At 45.8% G+C, this 22,798-nt stretch overlaps 1 protein-coding gene across 8 annotated transcripts in view; it reads left to right on the top strand.

Moving 5' to 3' along the window:
* GATAD2A (GATA zinc finger domain containing 2A) overlaps positions 1-22,798 on the top strand; it is a 107,492-nt gene that overhangs the window by 63,390 nt on the left and 21,304 nt on the right. For 7 of the 8 annotated variants that reach the window (XM_025458183.3, XM_025458184.3, XM_025458185.3 and 4 more), the window contains exon 3: positions 2,455-2,723. In XM_025458183.3, the coding sequence (XP_025313968.1) occupies positions 2,455-2,723 (269 nt within the window). The remainder of the gene's footprint in view (positions 1-2,454; positions 2,724-22,798) is intronic. The other variant, XM_025458189.3, reaches the window with a different exon arrangement.

Here is a 22,798-nt window from a genome sequence, read left to right as displayed (position 1 = left end):
AAGGATGCCAGGCTGGAGCAGAGACAGAGTGGGGAAGTATTGGGAGTCTTTGAGTACAGGATTGGGAGGAGGGGCATCCTCCACATCCACCTCAGTCTCTCTTCTCCTCCAGTGGGTACCAGGCCAGACTAGGAGCTTCTCCTTTAGAGACAGAATTTCTTCTGACTCTAGTGCGGGTCCTCTTTGCCTCTTTCTGGTTTCGTCTCCTCTCCTCTTTGATCCTGAGAGGCTCCTCTCTGGTCCTGGGGAGCACAGCTACCTGCTGTCCAAGACAGCTACTGAAATTGTTCCTCTTGTGTAATTCCCCAAATGTTTGACGAGCTCCTGTTTTAGGCAGTCCTCAAAAGGAAGATGATCCATGCCTCCCACAGTGAGGGAGGGGTGGGGGAGAATGATTGACACTCAGGGCAGTGACTTATCTGCAGTTTCACAGAGACAGAACTGATAGACTCAGTGAGCAGACTGACACAGGGTTTGTCGTGAAGGTATATCAAAGAGAGACAGAAGCCATAGAGCTTTAGGCTAAGCGGAACATGGGGGCTTCCCTTGTTTTCTCTGGGGGAGTTAGGAGACCATACCGACACAGAGAATGGGAGGAGGGGATGGGGGATGTTTAGGGGGTGACTGGGACTGAGCAATTGGTACAGACAGGGCGGGTGGCAGGTATGAGTTAGGATGCCAGGAGGGATTGGGGGCAGATGGAGGTCTTGTTGATATCTCATGCCCTTGAGCTTCAGAGTTCTCCAGCCCCACCCGCCATCAGCATGGATGGGGAGCATGCTGGGGGGGCCTTACCACCAGGAGACTTGCTCAATTTGACCTTTTTGGACTGCCTGTAGGAGCAGATATCTGGGTGCCCTGGCCAGGCCACATTGGCCTGACATGTATGTACATGGGCGACTCTGCCTTCTGAGCCAGGAGCAGCTGTCAGTTTCCTTCCTTTCACTCTTTAAGTTGACCAAAGAGGCCATTGGGGCAAAGCCCTGCACTATTGATCATTTGTGAAATTGGCTCCTTAAGAAGATTGTGAGTGTGTCCCATATATAATGATAATGGCCCCTTCATTGCCCTGTGTTGCCCCAGCCTCCCAGGAGGCGGGCTCCAGGATGGGATGACTGGCACTCCCCAGGACAGGTTTCCCAGAGTATTCACTGGTGAGGAAGCTGAGGGTGCCAGGTGCCCTGCCTGTATATACAGACAGAGCCAGGAGTCCTTCAGTACAGGCACACCACAGGTATGAATTGAGATTCTCTGAGGGGCCCATAGTGTTTTCCTACATGGGGCCCTGTGTTGGTACACGTGGATGCCTACTATCCTGTATAGAACTGGCACTTTGGAAATTCTAGAGCTTGGTAGCTAAATTCTTTTTTGTCCCTCCATGAACTCTGGCTTGGCTTTTTAGACCCTGCCTCTTGCAGTCTTATTTCCTGTGTCCTGCCTTGTTGGGACATCAAAGCTGGGCTCGGAGTGGCTCCTTTAAGAGCGAGCGCTTGTGTCCCAGACTCTGTTGTGGAATGCCAGCAGCCTCCCTGCAGACAGACATCACTGTGATGTCCTCCGTCCTCCGTCCTCCGTCCTGTCTCCGTGAGGGTTAACAACACTTCAGCTTGTTGTCTGGAACCGGTTCAGACTGGTTTTCTGGAAAGTGCTTTGTCTCTCAGACTGAATCCTGGGAAGGGTCATGTGGAGCCCAGTGATGTCATGGGATCAAAAACTGACTCAGCTGTTTTTTTTTTTTTTCTTCTTTTCTTTTCTTTAAATCAAGATATGTGTGTGCTGCAGGTACAGGGTGCTGGCACGGTGCTGGACCAGCTCTCACCCCACTCAAAGTTTACTTTGCTGGCAGTCAAAGGGTTAAACGTCTCTCTCTCTCTCTCTCTCTCTCTCTCTCTCTCTCTCTCTCACACCTTTCCCACACACACACACACACACACACACACACACACCCAGAGGTGAGCAGGGTGTGAGGAGGCTGTCCCTCACTAAAAGGGAGAAGAAGGGTCAACCTGAGTACATTGTGGGGCTGGACCTGGGCAGTGACCATGCTCGTGGGATAGAGTTTCCCTTTGCCGGATTCCAGACACCTCCAATCCTAGGCAGGTACTCAGAATCCCATAGGCAGGGAGTTCAGATCTAGAACAGTTTTCCTCTATTTGCTTTTGAGTTTGGAACATAGAAAATTCCCCTTCCTTCAGATAAACAACCACTTTCCATTATTCCTGCCCAGGTCCCCACAGGTCTCAGCTCCCCGGATGCTCAACCAATCCTGCCCAGCCTTCCCCAGGCAGTGAAGAAAGGTCCTGGGCAAACTTTATAGGTCTTGCATTTGTTCTACCTACTTCTGCCATCACCACGTGGCAAGGAAAACTCTTCAAGCTGACACTCTGAAAAGTTTCTAAGAAGGTAGCAACTTGGTTGTGCCAAGTTTAAATGTCATGTTTTCTCCTCCCAAAGTTCAGAATGACTGAAGAAGCATGCCGAACACGGAGTCAGAAACGAGCGCTTGAACGAGACCCAGCGGAGGATGATGTGGAAAGCAAGAAAATAAAAATGGAGAGAGGATTGTTGTCTTCAGACTTAAACACTGACGGAGACATGAGAGTGACGCCTGAGCCAGGAGCAGGCCCAGCCCAAGGGTTGCTGAGGGGGGCAGAGGTGACGGCCATGGGCAGATGCGAAGGGCAGGCGGGTGACGGGCCCGTGGACATGCGTACCTCATACAGGTGAGCAGGAGGGACCTGGAACCAGGTCTCCTGGGTGTGAAGAGGTGGTGAAATGGGCATGAGGCTTCCTTTCAGGCCTGCAGGAACCAGCTTTTGGTGAGTTATGGTGAAGGTGGCTGTGGGTTCCAGTCCTGGCATTGCTGTGCTCTCCTGGACAGACCTCCCCACTAGGGCCTGGATGTCAGTGCAGAGGGTGTGGCTCTCATAGGAGGAGGGATAGTATTCTCCATTAGCTCCCCTGCAAGGCAGCAGGTCTTGACTAAACTCATACCTGTTGTCTGTTCAACTAGTGTTTTAGTTTGTAGGAAAACTTAGTTGTTAATTTTATTATGTCTCCTTTATAGATCTGGGGTTCAGGAGGGCAGAGGTTCTACACATTTTCTGAGTCTCTGGGCTAGGGGCAGAATCTGGAGTCCAGCTCAGGGATACTTCTCACATGTGTCACCACTCCTCATATGCCTACGAAGGAAGAGTGACCTCCTCTTTCAACACATTATGAAGGAGGAGGTCACTCTGTTCAAGGCTTCTGTGGTGTGGTCTTTTGGTTTCTCCTTAGTCAATACTGACTACTTGAAGAGTAACTTTCCTGATCCTCAGCTTTGTGAGGTTCTTAAGGAAAAAAATTTGAAAGAATAAAGCTCAGTATCATTCCTGTCATCTGTGCCCACCCCCTCCATTTCTTTACTCAGAAACATTCTTTTCTTGTAAGGAGAAATCTGGGCCTGGCATCTGCTGTCACTGCTCCCCTTGGAGCTCTGGTGAGAGCCATTCTTTCCAGAATGTTCACACCTAAATGTCCTTTGAGCCAAATATGCCACAGTAGCTGTGTGGGTATGGGGATGGTTTCCTGGCCAGCTCTCATTAACCCCCTGGTCTTCCCCTGCAGACTCCCTTTCATGTTTGTTTGCCCAGGGTTGGGGATGAGGGTGAGGGTGGCAGGTACAGAGCCAGGGAAGTTGGGAGCACCTTCCCTTCCTATGAGTGTTAACTAACTCCACACAGGGATGACTCTACCCTGCACTCTTCATGTTAAGTTCATTTTGGAACCCAGACTTTCAGAATCTTAAGGATTTCAGAAATCGTCTGGCTTGACATTTCTCAGCTTTTTAATTCTTAGCTCTTTGAGATAAATGGGGAAATCCATCCCCTTCTATTGGGGAAGCATGTTAGTTTGAGAGAGTGGGTAGTGGGGGGTACTTTGTGTTTCTACTATCCTAAAATACCTTTTTCTGTCTGGCTCTGCTTTTTGCTGTCCCTGTTCTAAAACCAAAGGCCTCTTTTAAAGTTTCAGAAGTAAAACTTGTAAGTCTGGGCCTCCTTTCCCTCCCTCTGACTTGGTCCTCAGTAGGTTCTTAGGTGCTGTCTCGGGTAGCTGAGGAGGAGGAAGAGCCCTTGTTTGTGAGGATCATCTGGGTTCTTCTTGTGTTCCTGGGCACCTCATGGGCATTTTCTCCTGTAATCACCTTGCTCCTCTGCAGGGCAGCCCAGTGGATTGTGAGGGAAAAGTTACCAGATCTTCCTGTTGACACAGCCTGAGGCTACATTTGGCTTCTGGGCCTCTTCCAGACTTTCCTCATTTTACCTATTCACTTCCAACCCATGATTACTAGACAATGTAATGTTTTCTGAGGCTGATGGGGATGATACCCTTATGACACAAAAGATGCAGGGAAGCAGGGATCAGAAATTAACCCAAACACACAGGGTAGGGGTGGACCTACAGGACTAGAGACCCCCCCCCCCCCCCAGGGCACTCACAGAGTATGAGAGTATGGCTTTGGTGGCTGCCAGGCAAAGTTGGGGTCACATCATATTCCCTGGCTTATATTGAGCATATAGTCTTAATCTTTGTTTCTTCATTAGTAAAATGGGTGATCATATCTGCCTTGAAGATTATTGGGTGACAGACGTGTACCCAGAATTGATCCTAGTGTGGGGAGGAAGTGTTGGTGACAACTGTCCTTCAGCCTTCACTCAAAATAAGATGTTCACATGTAGAGCTAGTATTTCCCTGAGTAGAATGTTCTGTTTAATTCATTTGAGAATTACAGTTGTGAGTTTTGACAAAAATCATAAGATCAGGTACCCCTCCCATCATAGGATCAAGTATTCTAAAATTGTAATCTGTTCTGGAATGAGTGGCCCCAGTTTCTATGTTAGAAACAGGCAGTCTTTGGATGCTTCTTGAGAGCATCTGGCTTGAAAACCTTCCTTTAGGAATCTCCCTGTATCACGGTATGATTGTTCCATTGGTTCCCAGGTTAGTGTGAAATCTCACATTGGGCAGATCAAAAGGCACGGCTGTATCTAACCATAGTTTAGATTGGCTGAAGCTCTTTGGCTTCAGGTTCACTGAATTTTTATAGTACTAACATGCCAATTTTAGATTGTTGTGCTGAGAGAATTTCATTTTTGCTTTTAATGGAGAGATAGGACACATACTGAGAAGTACAGAAGGGTGCCACTTGATATATTTTCACAAACTGAACATATCCTTTTAGCTAGAATCAAGAAACAGAACCTTGAAGCCCCTTTATGCTTGCTTATTGTCACTACCCCAAGGATAACCATTTTCTTGGCTTCCAACAGCATAGATTAGTTTTTTCTGGCTTTGTATTTTAAATAAATGGAATTTTGCAGCCTATACCCTTGGCTTGCTTTCATTCACCATAGTGTTTGTGAGATTTACTCATGTTATTGAGTTTAGCAGTATTTAATTCATTTTCATTGCTGTATAGTATTCTGTGTCTTGAATTTGGTTGTTTCAAAAGTACCTCATTTTCTTTCACGTTTTTTTTTGTGTTTTTTTTTTAAGATTTTTTTATTTGAGTGAGAGAGAGTGTGTGACTGAAAGCATGAGCAGCGGGGAGGGTCAGAGGGAGAGGGAGAAGTAAACTCTCAGCTGAGTGGGGAGCCCAACTCAGGACTCTGTCCCAGGACCCTGGGATCATGACTTGAGCTGAAGGCAGACACTTAACCTACTGAGCCACCCAGGTGCCCCTTATGCTGTCTTCTCTTATGACTCAAATTAGGCTTGTTGAAAGGGAGTTTATGGTGGCTTCCAGGAGAGAGAATTTTCTTTAAAGAAGTGGCTGGTAAATTGAAATCAGCAAGATAAAACTTTTTTTTTTTTTTTTTTTTACTATATTGGGGTGATATGTAGCACATATAGGCAGACAAAGGGGTAAAATCCATTCTTTCCCTCTATACAGTTCCCCTATCTCTGGCAGTTTTTCTGATTTAGGTTCCCAATTTGTGTATATTTTCAAAATAAAGCTGGAGGGTAATTTCCAGCAATGATTGAATGAGGAGAGATATTCAGATTCCCCCACCACCACTACAACTATAAAACAGGACAGAAATTGGCCAAAAAATGTCAATCGTTTCAGCATTGTGGAAATTGACCAGTCATACAACAATCTGAGAGTTTGTGTTTTAGGAACTGCTGAACTTTGTAAAAATAGTGAGAATCAGTGGCATTTAGCCTGCGGCAACTTCCACACCTTCTCCCAGTTCTACTGGTAGGGAATTGTTCTGCCTGGCAGGTACAGGCTGTGAAGGCCAACCCCTTCTCTGGAGAAGTGAAAAGGGGCTCATTTATTTTAAGAGAGCTCTGGGCGCAGCAGCCCTGCGCCTGTGACCTTGTTGGTTGAAGTGACAGTCTTAGAGATGGGCAAATGGGGAAGGACAGTGGCTCTATTAGTTAGCATAAGGTTGCAGTCATGGTTGGGGCAAGACAAAAACTTATTTAAAGACATAATGATCAAAAACATATGTGAGGAGAAACTCATCCAAGAAGCTCAACACAAACCTCAGGTAGCATAAATACAAAGTGATCTTACCTAGACACATCATAGTCAAGTTGTTACAAGCCAAAGAAAAAGAAAATCTAAAAGTAGCGAGAGAAAAAGGACTTATCACATACAGGAGAGCAGTAATACGATTAATAGCCAGTATTTCACCCAAGACCATGGAAACCAAAAGAAGTTTAATTACATTCAGAGTACTCAAAGAAAACTACCAACCTGGAATTCTATGTCCAGCAAAACTCCTTCAGAAATGTAGGCAAAAAAGACATTTTCAGATACAAATCAAGAAACCCTGTCACTGGCAGATCTGTCAGTTCTTCAGGCTGAAAGAAAATGACATATTGGTAACTTGGGTTCCCAGGAAGAAATAAAGAACACTGGAAATGGTAAATATGTGGACTGATATAGAAGACTTTATTCTCATTTCTTCTTAAAACACGTAACAGGGATACCTGGGTGGCTCAGCGGTTGAGCGTCTGCCTTTGGCCCAGGGCGTGATCCTGGAGTCCCAGGATTGAGTCCCACGTTAGGCTCCCTGCATGGAGCCTGCTTCTCCCTCTGCCTGTCTCTGCCTCTCTCTATCTATCTCTCATGAATAAATAAACAAAAAAATCTTAAAAAAAAAAAAAAAAAAAAAACAACAACCAACATGGTGTAAAGGGTTAACTAACTATAGCACTGGTTATAAAAAATAACCATTTCAGCTTTCTGGAAATTGACCACAGGCATACAAAAATCTGTTGTATTTCTAATGGTTACAGATACAACATGTCAGACAATGATAGTACAAAACAGAAGGAATGAGGGGGATCCCTGGGTGGCTCAGCGGTTTGGCGCCTGCCTTCGGCCCAGGACATGGTCGTGAAGTTTCTGGATCGAGTCCTGCATTGGGCTCCCTGCATGGAGCCTGCTTCTCCCTCTGCCTGTGTCTCTGCCTCTCTCTCTCTCTGTGTGTCTCTCATGAGTGAATAAATAAAATCTTAAAAAAAAAAAAAAAAGGAATGAAATGGAGCTCCATTAGGGTAAAATTTTTACATTTTTCTAGAATCAAGTTAATTTGAAGTAGAGCGTGGTAAACTAACAAGATGATTATTGTAATCTCTAGAATAACTATTAAGAAAAATAACTTTAAAATCAGAAGAATTTGGTACACTAAGAAATGTTTAACACAAAACTGTCAATGAGGAACAGAGGAACAAAAAAGAAATGTGTGTAGAATACAACTAGCAAAATGTAAATCCAATCATATCAATTATTGTGTTAAATATGAGTGGTCTAAACACCCCAATTATAAAGACAGAGATTAGGACGCCCAGTGGCTCAGTTGGTTAAGTATCTGCCTTCGGCTCAGGCCGTGATCTGGGGTCTTGGGATCAAGTCCCATATCAGAATCCCTGCTCAGTGGGGATCCTGCTTCTCCCTCTTACCTCTTCCCCTCCCCCTGCTTGTGCTCTCTTACTCACTCACTCTCTAATAAATAAGTAAAAACTTAAAAAAAAAAAAAAAAGGCCAGATCCAGCTTAATTATATTGTCTCTAAAAGACACTCCTTAGATTTAAGGATGCTTAGCTTCTTTGGTATAATGATAGGAAAAACTATACCATAACTAACTATAGGAAAGCTAGCGTGTATCAAGTCAGCTAAAATAGACTTTAAGACCCCCCCCCCAAAAAAAATTAACTAGAGCCAAAGAGGGACATTTTATTATAAAATATCAGGGATACATAACTAAATAAATGTATACGCACCTAACAACAGAACCCCAAAATACCTGAGGCATAAACTGATAGAATTGATTGTAGAAATAGATAAGTTATCTGTTATACTTAGAGAAGTCAGTATTCCACTCTTAATAATTTATAGAACAACTAAACAGAAAATTGGTAAAGTTCTAGAAGACTTGAAGAGGATTAGCAACCCATTTGGCCTAACAGGAATCTTTTTTTTTTTTTTTTTTTTTTTTTAAGATTTTATTTATTTATGATAGTCACAGAGAGAGAGAGAGAGAGAGGCAGAGACATAGGCAGAGGGAGAAGCAGGCTCCATGCACCGGGAGCCTGATGTGGGATTCGATCCCGCGTCTCCAGGATCGCGCCCTGGGCCAAAGGCAGGCGCCAAACCGCTGCGCCACCCAGGGATCCCCCGCCTAACAGGAATCTATAGAACACCTGGTAACTACAGAAAACAGAATATGTCTTTATACATGCTCATGGAACATTCTCCAGGGTAGACCAAATGCTGGGCCATAAAGCAAGTCTCAAAGATGGTTGTTTAATAACAAGTATTGATGAGGATGTGGAGAAGGTGGAACCCTCATACTTTGCTGGTGGGAATGTAAAATGGGGTAACAGTTTGACAGTTTCTTAAAAAAGTTACACATGAACTTACAACATGACCCAGCATTCTATACAAGGAATATAACTCAAGAGAAATAAAAATGTGTGTCCACACAAGGATACGTGGATATTCATAGCATCATAATTCATAATAACCGAAAAATGGAAACAATCCAGATAGCCAGCCAAGGATAAATAAAACATGCTATATCCATGTATTGGATATTACTATTCAGAAATTAAGGGATCCCTGGGTGGCGCAGCGGTTTGGCGCCTGCCTTTGGCCCAGGGCGCAATCCTGGAGACCCGGGATCGAATCCCACGTCGGGCTCCCGGTGCATGGAGCCTGCTTCTCCCTCTGCCTGTGTCTCTGCCTCTCTCTCTCTCTCTCTCTCTCTGTGACTATCATAAATAAATAAATTGATTAATTAAAAAAAAAATTAAAAAAAAAAATGGGGCACCTGGGTGGCTTGGGTTGATCCTGGGGTCCTGGGATCGAGTCCTGTATCAGGATTCCCGCATGGAGCCTGCTTCTCCCTCTGCCTATGTCTCTGCCTTGCTCTGTGTCTTCCGTGTGTGTGTGTGTGTGTGTGTGTGTGTGTGTGTGTGTATGTGTATATATATATATATTTTTTTATTTATTTTTATTTATTTTTTTATGATAGTCACACAGAGAGAGAGTGAGAGAGGCAGAGACATAGGCAGAGGGAGAAGCAGGCTCCATGCACCGGGAGCCCAACGTGGGATTCGATCCCGGGTCTCCAGGATCGCACCCTGGGCCAAAGGCAGGCGCTAAACCACTGCGCCACCCAGGGATCCCGTCTTCCATGTATAAATTTTAAAAAAAAAATTTTTTTTTAAATGAACTATTGATACATGCTGCAGCATGAATAAACCTCAGATTCACCGTGCTGGTGGGGAAACAACAGACCCAGAGACTGCATGTTGTATCATTTCATCTACAGGGAATGTCCAAAATAGACTTAATATAGAGACAATGATCAGTGGTTGCCTGAGGGCTGGGGTGGGGGCAGGTGGGAACAGTGATTAGCATCTCATGGGTACAAGCGAACTTTTGGCGGGGCGGTGGTAGATGTGTTCTAAAATTGGATTGTGGTAATGGTTGCAAACTCTAAAGTTATTAAAAATCATTGAATTGTACTACAGTGAGTGAATTTTAGTGGTATGTAAATTATACCTCAATATGGACATTTAAAAAATAAATGAGGTTAAAATAGTTTAGTTTCTGTTCTGACATTCATAAATGTGCTCACAGAAAAACAAAAATCCATGGAGGTGGAAGTTGAGCCAGCTGGTCTTGTGAGACCAACCCAAAGGTCATAGATACATGCCTGCCTTAACCTACCAGGTAAAACAAATTAGGAGTCTTAAAAGAGGCTAGAGCTGGGGCAGACAGAGGAAGTTATGTTGGGTTCTCTGTTTTGTTTTTGTGATAAGTAGATTCTACTCCTGTATTTTCCCATTGAGAATCTCTGTCACAAATTGTTGATCTTTAGAAATAATCTGGGCTACGCACAAGTAAGAACAACCCTCCCTTTGGGTGGAAGAACATTTAACTAAAGAAAACATGAATCTCTTCTTTAGAGGTTTTGTACCTGTAAGGTGAGCACCGGATGTCTTGTCACTCTGGGCCTTTGTGGTGTGGGGGCTCCATGAACAGCCACTCCAGTGCTTTACTGAAAATGTGTTTGTGTATGCCTTTTTCTGAGATTTAGCTCTCCCTGGGTTGTTAGCATGCCAGGACCAGGCTGACTCTCTGACCTGCACTGTGGTGATCTCTGGAGATAGAAATGATAGGACAAGATCTGATCACAGCCACTTTCTGGTGTACTGTAATATGAAACAATGTGCAGAAGTCTTCAGGAAAAAGACTAGAAGTTAAGCTAACTAGAAGTTAAGGGGCATGACTCAGCTGGGGGTGGAAGTCCAAGAGCGCCAAAGTAGATCATCTCCACTTCCTCATTTTACCTGGGAGGAAATGTGACTGAGGCTCCCTGGGGCCCACGGGTGGAGCTGGGGCAGACCAGTAGGCCAGCTTCCACCTCTCAGTAGCTTGCTACATGGGCCTCAGTAGCTATAGATGTCCTGATGACTTCTGGTCCTGGGTTCTGTTGGGGTGTGCGACCTTTGGGTAGCTGCCTGTTTTCCCCCTCTCTCCCCATCCCTCTTTGCATCATGCATCTCATTTGCTACGGGATGGGGTTTCACTCTTAGCAAGGGCCTACCCCGTGGGTAAAAGGGGCTCCAATCTGCCGTCAAGGGGCCCACAGCCTACTGAGGGTGGGCAGTAGCATCTGAGCCCTTAGAGCCATTCCTGACTTTAGTTTTTCTGGCTTTCTGCCTCCGTAGTCAAGCACTTGCGAACTTAGACTGAAAATGCATTAAAAGCGCCCTCTGTTTACCTGTCCTGCAAAGCAGGGTCCTTTGGTTAAACCTGATGTTCTTGATGATAAAATCACTATCCCATTTTTAGAGACTTTGGCATTTACCAAGGGAGCTGTGGGGGTGACACAGCTATAAACTTTTGTGCCCAGGGACGTTACTTTACTACTCATCATTTGGTATTAAAACAGGGCTTAGGGGTGCCTGGGTGGTTCATGGTTGAGCATCTGCCTTTGTCTCAGGGCATGATCCTGGGTCCGGGGATCAAGTCCTGCATCTGGTGCCCTGCGAGGAGCCTGCTCCTCCCTATGTCTATGTCTGTATCTCTCTCTGTCTCTCTCTCTACCTCTCATGAATGAATAAATAAAATATTAAAAAAAAAAAAAAAGAACAAGGCTTCGTTGTCCTGCAGTGGGGTCTTGTATATGGGCACATCATCCACACTCATGTCAACACCTGAGTTATCTTCCAAAGCAAAAATGAACCTGAAGGTAACATAATGGTGCAGTCACCTGTTTGTAATGTGGAATTATATGGATAGCCTTGTTCTGTTCTATGTAGAAATGGAGCCTGCAGGTAAAGGTGTGCATCCCTTAACTTATCCAAGATGACTCCCTAGGTCATAAGAAGAATTCTTATGGTTTGGTGATGCTTTTTACAAGCAGCCTCTTGTGAGAGGAAGAATAAATACTGGGGTTGCCTGCCCTGTGAGGAGGTAAAGCCCAGTGAGCCTCTCCTGGTGTGTTTTTCACCTGTGTAGTCCAAAGCCTTATCAGGATATAGAACCCAGTCATCATCATAAAGTAGAGCCGTTTATACATTTCCTGTCCTTCTTGACTGGGTGTACTCTCTCACCTTAGACTAATCTTGCCTCTTTTCAGAAGTGAATTCTAGAAATGGAATCATGCATGTGCTCAGTGGGTTCTGGCTTTTCCCATGTGCTTTGGGATTCATCCCTATTGTATGTACCAACATTTTCTGAATGTCTTCTATGTGGTTCTGCACAGTGTATCCACTTACCTGTCCATAGGCACCAGGCAATCTGCAATTTGAATCTGGTGTGAGTGCAGCTACTGTGACCATTCTTACAGGTCTTTGCATGGGCATCAATCCTTATTTATCTTGCTAAATACTTAAGGGTTGAATTGTTGGGTCATAGAATACATGCATGTTGAATTGTTTTAAAGAAATTGCCAGACCTTCCCCCCAGAATGTCTGGACTGTTTGACTCACAATGTGGGGGTTCAGCTGCTTAATTCTCAATTTAGTATCGTCTTTCTTTACAGATTTAGCTACGGAGAGGTCTGGGTTCAGGTTCTGACCTGGTTGTGTGACTGTCACCTTTTTCCTGTGGTGATAGAAGGGTGATTGTTGCTGCCCTGGCTGCCTTTGTGGGGATGGAAAAGGGGTCCTCTCTCCAGCCATGTAGTGACCTGAGCCCCCACTTATCACAGCCTGGCCAGCTGTCTGCTGGAATGTGTGTGTTTTTTTTAAGACTCTATTTATTTATTTATTCATGAGAGACATAAACAGAGAGGCAGAGACACAGCCTGAAGTAGAAGCAGGCTCCTCGCAGGGAGCCCAGCACGGACTATGTGAAGGCAGACACTTAACTGCTGAGCCACTTAGGCATCCCTGGAATGTGTGGGGGTTTTTTTGTTTTGTTTTTTTTTTTTTTTTTTGGAATGTGTGTTCTTGAGTGAGTTGGGTGAATGTGACACAGCTGTGGAGGGTATGATGGCTTAGGTTCTTGCACAGGCTAGGTAGGTGTGGTTGTGACCCTCACCCTGGCTCTCTGACAGTCTTCCTCATGGGGAAGGAAGATTCACACTCACACCCTCATGTATGAGAGCTTTGGAAGTGCTTCAGCCAGATGCCTCTTTTCCTTCTGTGTGACTACCATTACCCTGAGTCTGGGGACTCCTCTACTCTTGGGGAAGGCTCTCTGGGGCCCAGCCCCTCCCTAGCACCTGTTGTGGCCTGGCTGCTGCCTTTCACTTGCTAATTCATTGTCTTTACTGCTGGGTGACTTTCAGGAGAGGCTGGGAAGTCTTGGGCTGCAGCTCCATCAGCTCCAACTAGAAGTCTCCATAGCCTGCTTGCTTTGCTTTGCTTTGCTTTGCTTTGCTTTGCTTTGCTTTGCTTTGCTTTTCTTTTCTTTTCTTTTCTTTTCTTTTCTTTTCTTTTCTTTTCTTTCTTTTCTTTTCTCTTTTCTTTTCTTTTCTTTTCTTTTCTCTTTTCTTTTCTTTTCTTTTCTTTTCTTTTCTTTTCTTTTCTTTCTTTTCCTTCTTTTTTTTCTTTTCTTCTCTTTCTTTCTTTGATTCTATTTATTTATTCATGAGAGACACACACACGGAGAGAGACACAGGCAGAGGGAGAAGCAGGCTCCATGCAGGGAGCCCAACGTGGGACTTGATCCCAGGTCTCCAAGATCACACTCTGGGCTGAAGGCACAAAACCGCTGAGCCACCCGGGCTGCCCACCTGCTTGCTTTTCTTAGATGTCTAGCACACAGGAGCTGAGAGGTTATGTTCCTTTGGAAATTTGTTACTGGTTCTGTGCTTCCTTCCCTTCCTTAGCTGTGGCCTCTCGTGTCATTTTCTGCCTTATTGCTTCCATGTAGGCTCTTCATCCCAATTCTGCTTTCTGCCCATCTACCTTTATTCTGGACCATATCTTATCCCAGGTTTGAAATTAATGAAATTTGAGGGGTTCACCTGTACTTCTAAAAATCACTTGATAATGCTAGGCTATCAAAGTGACAGACAATAGGTGTCCTGTTTCTAACCCAGAGAGACCCAGCTCACATGGGGCCTAGTGTAGGCCAGACTGATGACAGGTGAGAACACCTGCCCATTGCTTTTATAACACCTTCCTCTGGTTGTGAAGGTGCTATCTGTCCCCTTCTCACTGGGTGGTACCTGCCTTTTTTTGGATGTGGTAGCCCTGACAGGAACCAGAAGGCCACTGTACAGTCAGGTAAGCACCTGTAAACACTCCTCCTTAAGCAGTCACGAACTTTGCACACATGTGAATTAGATTTGTAGATTAAGCAGATCATTTTCTTTCTTTCTTTCTTTCTTTCTTTCTTTCTTTCTTTCTTTCTTTCTTTCTTTCTTTCAGATTTATTTATTTATTTACTTATTTACTTATTTACTTATTTACTTATTTACTTATTTATTTATTTATTTATTTATTTATTTATTTATTTATTTATGAGAGACACAAAGAGGCAGAGACACAGGCAGAGGGAGAAGCAGGCTCCATGCAGGGAGCCTGATGTGGGACTCACTCCCAGGTCTCCAGGATCACGCCCTGGGCGGAAGGTGGCACTAAACCACTGAGCCACCCAGGCTGCCCAGCAGTTCATTTTCTTACTTTGAAATTATTTGGTTTAAATCTGTAGTTGAAGTTTCTGATATCTCTTCAGTACATATTCCTGCTAGTGCTTTGTCACATGAAGATAGGCTCCTCATCCTGTAACTGGTGCCTTGGCTGCTGTAGCAGGTCATTTAAATGTTTTACCTCTGCAGTATGTGATGGCTCTGACCAGTCTTCTGCTATGCCAGCTAAAACTGCTTTCATATGCTTTGCTTTATATCTTGCAGCCAGTTCTCTGCTGTATTGAGAACAGTTTGTACCAGAACCATAACAAACCTGGAAGGTGGGGGTGGCAAGCACACTGGCTGAGGGATCCCATCTTATCCCTCATGGCCACCTAGCCTGGTAAAAGAGTGGGATAAAGGGGGCCATGTGTGGAGAACAGATAGAAACAGGAGTGAATGCCTTACCCGTTCCCCCCCACCCCAAGGGCCTGTGTGACTCCAGGTGGGGCAAGCAGGAGTCACACCTTGAGAAGACATTCCTCAGCAGAAAGTACCCTGGAGAAAGAGAGCTGGCCTGATGGCAAGAGATTTCCGAGGTGGTTTTTTTCCTGTCAAAGAGATGAGCACATGAATTATAATATGTAACCCTGAGGGGAGTAACAGGTGGTGGAAAAAGAAAATGGGTGTCCAGCAGCCTGATTCCACTCATATCCCCATGTAACCTGGGACCATTTACTCCACCGTGATGAAGTTCATTGTCTCCTCTGAAGTGAAGCTATCATTCCTAGGCCTCAGAAGCTCCCAGCGTGGTCTAGTAAGCTTTGTCACAGTGCTGATAGAAAGAAGCTTTGGGACTTCCAAGAAAGGGAGAAGAGGGTAGGTGAATGACTGCAGACCCCTGCAGCAAGCAGATGGTGGCAACAGGATCAGTTGCCTTCATAGACATTGAGTTCCTTGTGGCCAAAGCAGCCTAGGTGTTGGTGAGAAGGGCCTGCTGGGGGCGGGGGGGGGGGGGGGGGGGGGGCGGGGGGAGATGTAGACTGTTTGATGGGTGGAGATGGGAGACATACCAGATGTTACTAATCCCCTTCCTTGGGTCCTAAGCTATAAGACTGCTTATTTTTAGAGTTTGAATCTTAAAATAGTTGTGATGTAAATAACCACTTTGAAAAGCTTTGTTCTAGTCTTAGTACAACTGAGACCTGGTGACATGCAGAGTTACTCAATGCAGGGCCTTAATAGCTTTCAAAAGCACTTTAACACAACCACACTCTAAAGAGAATAACCAGTGCAAGCACAGAGCATTACCATTCTTCAAGAGGACTTGCAGTGTCCATGGGCAGTGTGGTAAAGAGTGATCTGGTTAACATTTTAGGAAGCTCACAGCCCAAAAATTGGGATGCTCAGGGGCTCATTGGGTTTGGTAAGAAGGCCTGAGTAGGGTTATGTTGTCAGGTGGGAAGGGCAGGCCTTGAGGCACTCTCTGGAGAGGAGAGAGTTGATGCTTTGGGCCTGGGTGAAGCCCAGAAGCTTGTGGGACACCTGAATGTGAGGGTGGAGGTGGACATGTTGGGAGGAGGGAGAGGTATCTTTTTTAGGATTTTGTTTATTTATTTGTTTGTTTGTCACACACACACACAGACAGGCAGAAACACAGGCAGAGGGAGAAGCAGGCTCCATGCAGGGAGCCTGTGGGACTCAATCCTGGGTCTCCAGGATCACACCCCAGGTTGAAGGCAGGCACTAAACCGCTGAGCCACCAGGGCTGCCCGGGAGAGGTATCTTTGCCTGGAGAATAGAGGTATGGAGGGAATAGGATGTGAGATGGACAGGATAGTGTCCTGGCATTGGGAGCCTGGGGCACCAAACTGACCTCTGAGGGAGGTCTATGCTTGGCCTCCCCCATCTGCAAATGCAGACTGTCTAGGCTGCTCTGGGTGGTGCCATATTCTTTGAATTGGGTAACTCCAGAGCCTGTTCAGTTGGCCTTTTTTAAGGCCACAAGAACAGGGTTACCAAATTTGGTTGGCTTATAATTAAATAGATTTTTTAGGGAAGTTATGGGGCATCTGTGGGGTGAGCCCTAGGAAATTTTTAATATGTCTCACTTTTTTTTTTTTTTAAAGATTTTATTATTTATAAGAGACACAGTGAGAGAGGCAGTAACAGACTGAGGGAGAAGCAGGCCCCCCTGTGGGGAAACCTGATGGTGGGATTCGATCTCGGTACTCCAGGATCACACCCTGAGCCAAAGGCAGATGCTCAACCACTGAGCCACCCAGGGGTCCCTGGACGTCTCACTTTATAAAACATAACTTTGGCAGCAAGAGAAAGACATATGGGCCATGATTTGTCAGGAGGTCTCCACTTGGGAGCTTTTGTTCAGACTAGTACTTGCCGCAGGAAATCCCTTTGCTGAAGGCATTGTGCAACCCCCTTTCCATCTTGGTTATGTGAAAATATGTCCATTTGCTGTGTTAGAAATTTAAAAATATTTATTAATTCTGTCCTGGATTTAGTCATCACATCTCCTTAGACAGCTCTGTGCTGAGACAGTTTCTCAGACTTTGTTTTTGATGACCTCAACTGTTTTGAGGAGAACCGGTCAGGTGTGTTGTGGGAGATCTGTTAGTTATGATTTGTCTGATGTTTTTTTCATGGTTGGCCTGGGGTGATGGGCTTAGGGAGGACCACAGATGTGAAGTACCCTTCTTAGCATACCGTATCCACAGCACATGCCATCAACTTGACTTTTCACTGGGATGTTGACTTTAGTCACCTGGTTGAGGTAGCATCTATCAGATGTCTCCACTTTAAAGTTACTCTCTTCCCCCTTTCTATGCTGGACTCCTTGGAAGGAAATCACTAGATGCATCCCACCCCAGGGGGGTGGAGAGTCATATATATACACTCGCTCCTTGGGAGCAAAGCAGCTACACAGATTATTTGGGATTCTTCTGCTTGAGTGATTTGTGTCTTCACCCCCTGAATGATCATTTATTCATATTTGAGTTTGTAATGCCATTTAACATTAGAAAATAGTAGTTTACAGAGTTAGAGACCTTTGAAATACTGACACATTACATTATTCAGTATCACAAAATCAGATTAGTTAATGTCTGATCTCTTGGACTCATGGCTGCAAACACAGATTTTTCCAAAGTTTTATATTTTGTTTGTTGAAAGCTTGGACTTTATCATCGGCAGCAAGTACTGCTGATTGTTTCCGAAGAAATGGGCTTTGCTTTAACCATTCTGGGGAAAATGTCTGCCAAACACCCAGTTTGAATAACCACAGTGTGTCTGTCAGTCCTTCCTTCAAGCGTTGTGAACGTTCACACACATGCTTTTCTTCTGGATGGCTGTCCTGCTTTGGTAAGCAAGAAAAGTGTTTTATCTTGTTGCAGAATATTAAAAAGATGTGTACTCAGGGGTTGAAGTTTAATAAAGTCAGTAGTTGTACTTCATCCCAGGCTTTTCCTACAGCATAGTGTCACTGAGTACTGGCATTTGGCACTACTGTCCTAACTTGGTGGAAAAGACAGCTGTTGTCTCACTGTTACGACAACGACCTGGAAAAGCTGGGTGCAATGCAGAGGAGCTTAGGTGGGTTGGAGATGGTCTTTCTAGCATGGACAGAGACCAGGATGTCCATCAGGGTTGTGTGGTCCTATCTCAGGCAGTAGTGGTTAATGGCCTAGCCAGTCAGACAGCAGGAGGAAGAGAAGGCTTCATCATGAGACCTTGTCCCCAGGGACCTCTGACTGCAAAGCAGGTAGCCAGATGAGTCAAATTCAGAGCTAAATTATAGCTGCAAAGGTGATGGGGACTGTTCTGATTGTGCACATCATGTTCAGCGAGGAAGGGAGAAAGGGCTGGGGCTGTCATTTGTCAACTAGGTGCATGTTTTATGCTTTTTACATTTTACAACATCCCCTGGAGATCAATGAAATCCCATTCTGCAGATGAAGTAACTGAGGCTCATTGGGGTTTGGTGACTGGATAGAGTCCTCATAACCACAGAGATATGACTAGTGTCCCATGGTCCTGCTGGACTCAGAGCAGCTGGAACAGGTCTGTTGGGGGTGGGGGGCACCTGAGCTGTTGCTGGGAGGACAAGTTGGGATTTGCCAGGGTTAGGTAGGGGGAAGATCCAGCAGTTTGAAACAGATTTTTAGAAGGGGGCAGTAAATTTTCAGGCAAAGTAAGCACTCTCCATTTATCACAGAAGTTTGAAGTTGCTGCAAGCTGCAAAGCAGTGTTTGTTCCTGGTGTGTAGTTTTCATCTACACATCGGTGACTTTTCTCTTGCTGTGAGTTGGTGAGGGAGCTGGTATCTTGGGAGAAGTGTATTTGGGTTCATGTGATGTAGTGAATCGCTCCATGCTGCAGAGTACTCCTGTGTTCTTTTTGTGTTCCTCACTGGAGGAAGGTTGGTCTGGCATGTGGGTATGGTGACCGGACAAAGGAGGGATCACTAGTATTGTGATCACTAGTATTGTGGCATTTGGGGTCCCATGCTCCTTTTTCTCTTGCTCTCCCAAGCCTCAGGCCCTTTAGGAGTCAGGATTCCAGAGTGCCAAAACCCCACCCAGCTTTCTTGGGTAGGTGGTAGTCCATATGTAGGGAGAGTTGTTTCCCAGTCAAGTCCAAGTTCCGTATCCATGTTGTCACACCATCATCTCTTTCTCACCTCGAGGACATGGGATGTGGATGCTGCTGGCTGTCCAGGATCCTAAGTATAAATAAAAACATTTTCCTCAGGGCACCTGTGTGGCTCAGGAGTTGAGCCTTTGGCTCAGGTCATGATCCTGGGGTCCTGGGGTCGAGTCCTGCATCAGGCTCTCTGCAGGGAGCATGCTTCTCCCTTGGCCTATGTTTCTGTCTCTCTCTCTGTCTCTCATGAATAAGTAAAATCTTAAAAAAATATTTTTTCTTTAGTCCAAAAATGGTATTTGATGACCTGAGTTAGAGGTGTCAGAGTTGACAGTCATGTGGAGCCTGGTATTTCCCACCTTCTGTTTCTTTTTCTGGGGTACCATTGAGCTCTCTGTAGGCCATGGGTACCCAGCTGTTCTGACCTGTAATGGGGGGCCTGCATCCCAATGCAGTGCGGGTACATGTGACAGCCCTCAGTGTCCCAGAGTTGGGCAGGATTGCCAAGGGTCCACAGAAGCCTAGGCCTAGTATGAGCCCAGGTTATCTGCAGGCCATACCTGTGTGACTTCGAGAAGTACGCCTTTCAGACTATTTTCTCACCTGTAAATGGAATGACGATTAGGCAATTGAGAGGATTGCACAGAAGTGTGCATCTTGGTGGTGGCACAGGGATGGCCCTTGTAAAGGGTCAGCAAATGTCCTGGGTGATTTTTTTTTTTTTAAGATTTTTTTAATTTTTATTTATCAGCAAATGTCCTGGGTGATTTTTTTTTTTAAAGATTTTTTTAATTTTTATTTATTTATGATAGTCACACAGAGAGAGAGAGAGAGGCAGAGACACAGGGAGAGGGAGAAGCAGGCTCCATGCACCGGGAGCCCGATGTGGGATTCGATCCCGGGTCTCCAGGATCGCGCCCTGGGCCAAAGGCAGGCGCTAAACCACTGCGCCACCCAGGGATCCCTGGGTGATTTTTCTAAATCTAATGTATATCAAACTTTCAGTTTATGACTGTGGTCATTGGTCCCCTTTCCAAGTGCCCCTTCCCAAATTTCTGAGCAGAGTGTACTGAACTGGATTAAACTTTCCTGGTGGTATCAGATCCTTGCTAGAGATGCTGGATGCTGGCAGGATTAGGTTGCCGGTGACCTCTGTGGGTGGATGCTTGCCCAGAGGCTGCCCCATTGCCATTTGGTGGGGGGGGGGTCTTTATGTGGGATCACATCTGGTTTCTCTGGCCCAAGGAGTGCTCTCTTTCACCCATCCTTGCCTTATCTCTATAGCCCTTGGTCATTCTGCATGCTCCCAAAACTGACCCCTGTTGCTCCTATTGCATGAAGTCCTCTGGGCCTCCTTGGGCAGGCTGTGACTTCCAGGGGTTCCTGTGTTCCTAGAAGGAGCCCCAGTAGGACAGGCTGAATGCTTCCTGGCCTTGCTGACAGCACAGTGCTCCTTTGCATTTTCCATGCACCTTGGGACTGCCCACCTTTACTGGGGGCCCAGGAGGGGGGATGGATTCTCTGGGCCAGAGCCTGGCCACAGGAGCTCCTTCTCTTCTTTCTAAGATGTTCAGCGGTATCTGTGGCATGGCAGGGTGTGCCATAATGGATTCTCAGAGTAATAGTTGGACCTGAAGTCTCCAGGAAGAATGATGGCTAAGTTTCAAAAATCTCATCCCCAGCTGCTCACCTCCATGGCCTCTGTGGCCAAGAAGCAAAATGTGTTCTGACTTTCCAGCCCCTACAAAGCAGGCTCTGGGCTTTTCTCTTGACATCCCAGCCAACAGAGTGTCAAGTTACAGGGCTGGGAGAAATGGTAATGGATGCCAAGAAGGGAGTCCAGGGAATTGAAGAGGGGCCTGGGCAGGCAGGAAGCAGGTGGGCTACAGAGCCCTAAGGGTCTGGGGAGGGGATTCAGGCTCCCTGCGGTGCCTGCCATCCCCTGAGACAGATAAGTCTTCAGCTTTGGGGCACAGCCTGTGTCTGTGTGAGCAGAGCTCCCTTTCTAATCACATCAAGTGTCTCTTAGGTGAATGGCACCCCTTGAGAAAGGAGGGGGGGCTGTTGTGGGGTCTAGTCAGTAGCTCCCATGTCCAGAAGCCCATGAAAGATCCCAGAAGCATGTGTAGGGGCCTGCCATGTGATAGGACTAAACTGGGAGCTTGTGGTAACCATCTTTCTCTTGTAGGACTCTTCTAGAAGTGTTTCTGGAATGGGGATGCTTATTAGATTAAGCATGGGGAATTGCTTTCTGGTTTTGATTCACACCACTCAGTGTAGTGTTTGAGGCTATGGTGGCTCCCAGACACAGGTGGCCCCCTCCTCTCCTGTGGGACCCTCTGTTCACTTCCTTTCTTTTTTGAGCACCTCTGGTCTCTTGGGCCTTTCTGGAGCTGCTCTCCCATATCCTCTCAATTCTGCATTTGCCATGGCCATCCTCCATATACAGAGAACTGCTGCTGGTCCTTTGTGGGGGGGCGGGGGGGTTAGAGGTTTAGCAGGGGTGGTTGCTTGTAAACTTATTTTCTTTCCCACATTCTTTCTCCCTGCTTTTGTTCCAGGGTAATTTCTAGAGTGAATCTCCTTGCTGGGGACAGTCTCTGAGAGAGATTATGGAGTTACAGTGGTGTGGGCTAGTTCCCTGGGGGCAGAGCTGGGCTGTCAGCTCTGTTAGCTTAGTGGTTTAAAATGATGATGTATTGGTGTAGCATTGTCTGTCGTGTCTGCTGATCGGATGGTCCTAGGTGGGCACTGCTTCTTGGGCTTTTATCTTTGCAGCCCTGTTTCAACCAGGCTGGATATCCCCAGTGGCTTTTTCACTCATGTAGGGGGATGGCTAGCCCTGTCTCTATGTCTTTAACCCTCTTTCTATACAGCTAATTTGACATCCTCATTGCAGTGAGACCCCAAGCAGAGCATGCATTCTCAGGGCCCAAGCAGTAACTGCAAGGCTTCTGTAACCTTGCCTCAAAAGCTTGTAGTGTTGCTTCTTTTGCATTCCTGTAGTTCAGTTTGAGCCACAAAACCCCCAGGTTTTGGGGACACGACTGGGTGGGTGTGTGAACATGGAAAGGTATAGGCAGCCTCATCAAGGTCTAGCACAGTGGTACATTGATTTGTCAATTGTATTAGGGCTCCTTAACATCGTCCAGAGTCCTGACTCACAGGTTAGGAGTTACACTTCCAGGACCTATTACTTGAAAAGACATAATGACACAATTCAGAAATCCTTTTTTTTTTTTTTTTTCCCTTTAAAGAGAGAAGGGAGTACCCTGAGCATATGGGGGTCAAGGAGGGGCAGAGGGAGAGAGAGAATTTTAAGCAGGCTTCCACTCTCAGTGCAGAGCCCAACACGGAGCTCAATCTCATACCATGAAATCATGACCTGAGCTGAAATCAAGAGTTGGATGCTGAGCCATCTAGGTGCCCCTTCAGAAATCATTTTAGGTGAATTTGTACATCCTTTTGCAGTGTGACATATGTGCATGTGGAAAGAGACATCCACATGTGCAAGGTGATTAAGTCAATCTACAGGCGTTACTGGA

Source organism: Canis lupus, chromosome 20 (genome assembly GCF_003254725.2).
Source record: "Canis lupus dingo isolate Sandy chromosome 20, ASM325472v2, whole genome shotgun sequence".
In the NCBI taxonomy this organism is placed as follows: Eukaryota; Metazoa; Chordata; class Mammalia; order Carnivora; family Canidae; genus Canis; species Canis lupus.
This window is presented reverse-complemented; position numbering and strand designations above follow the sequence as displayed.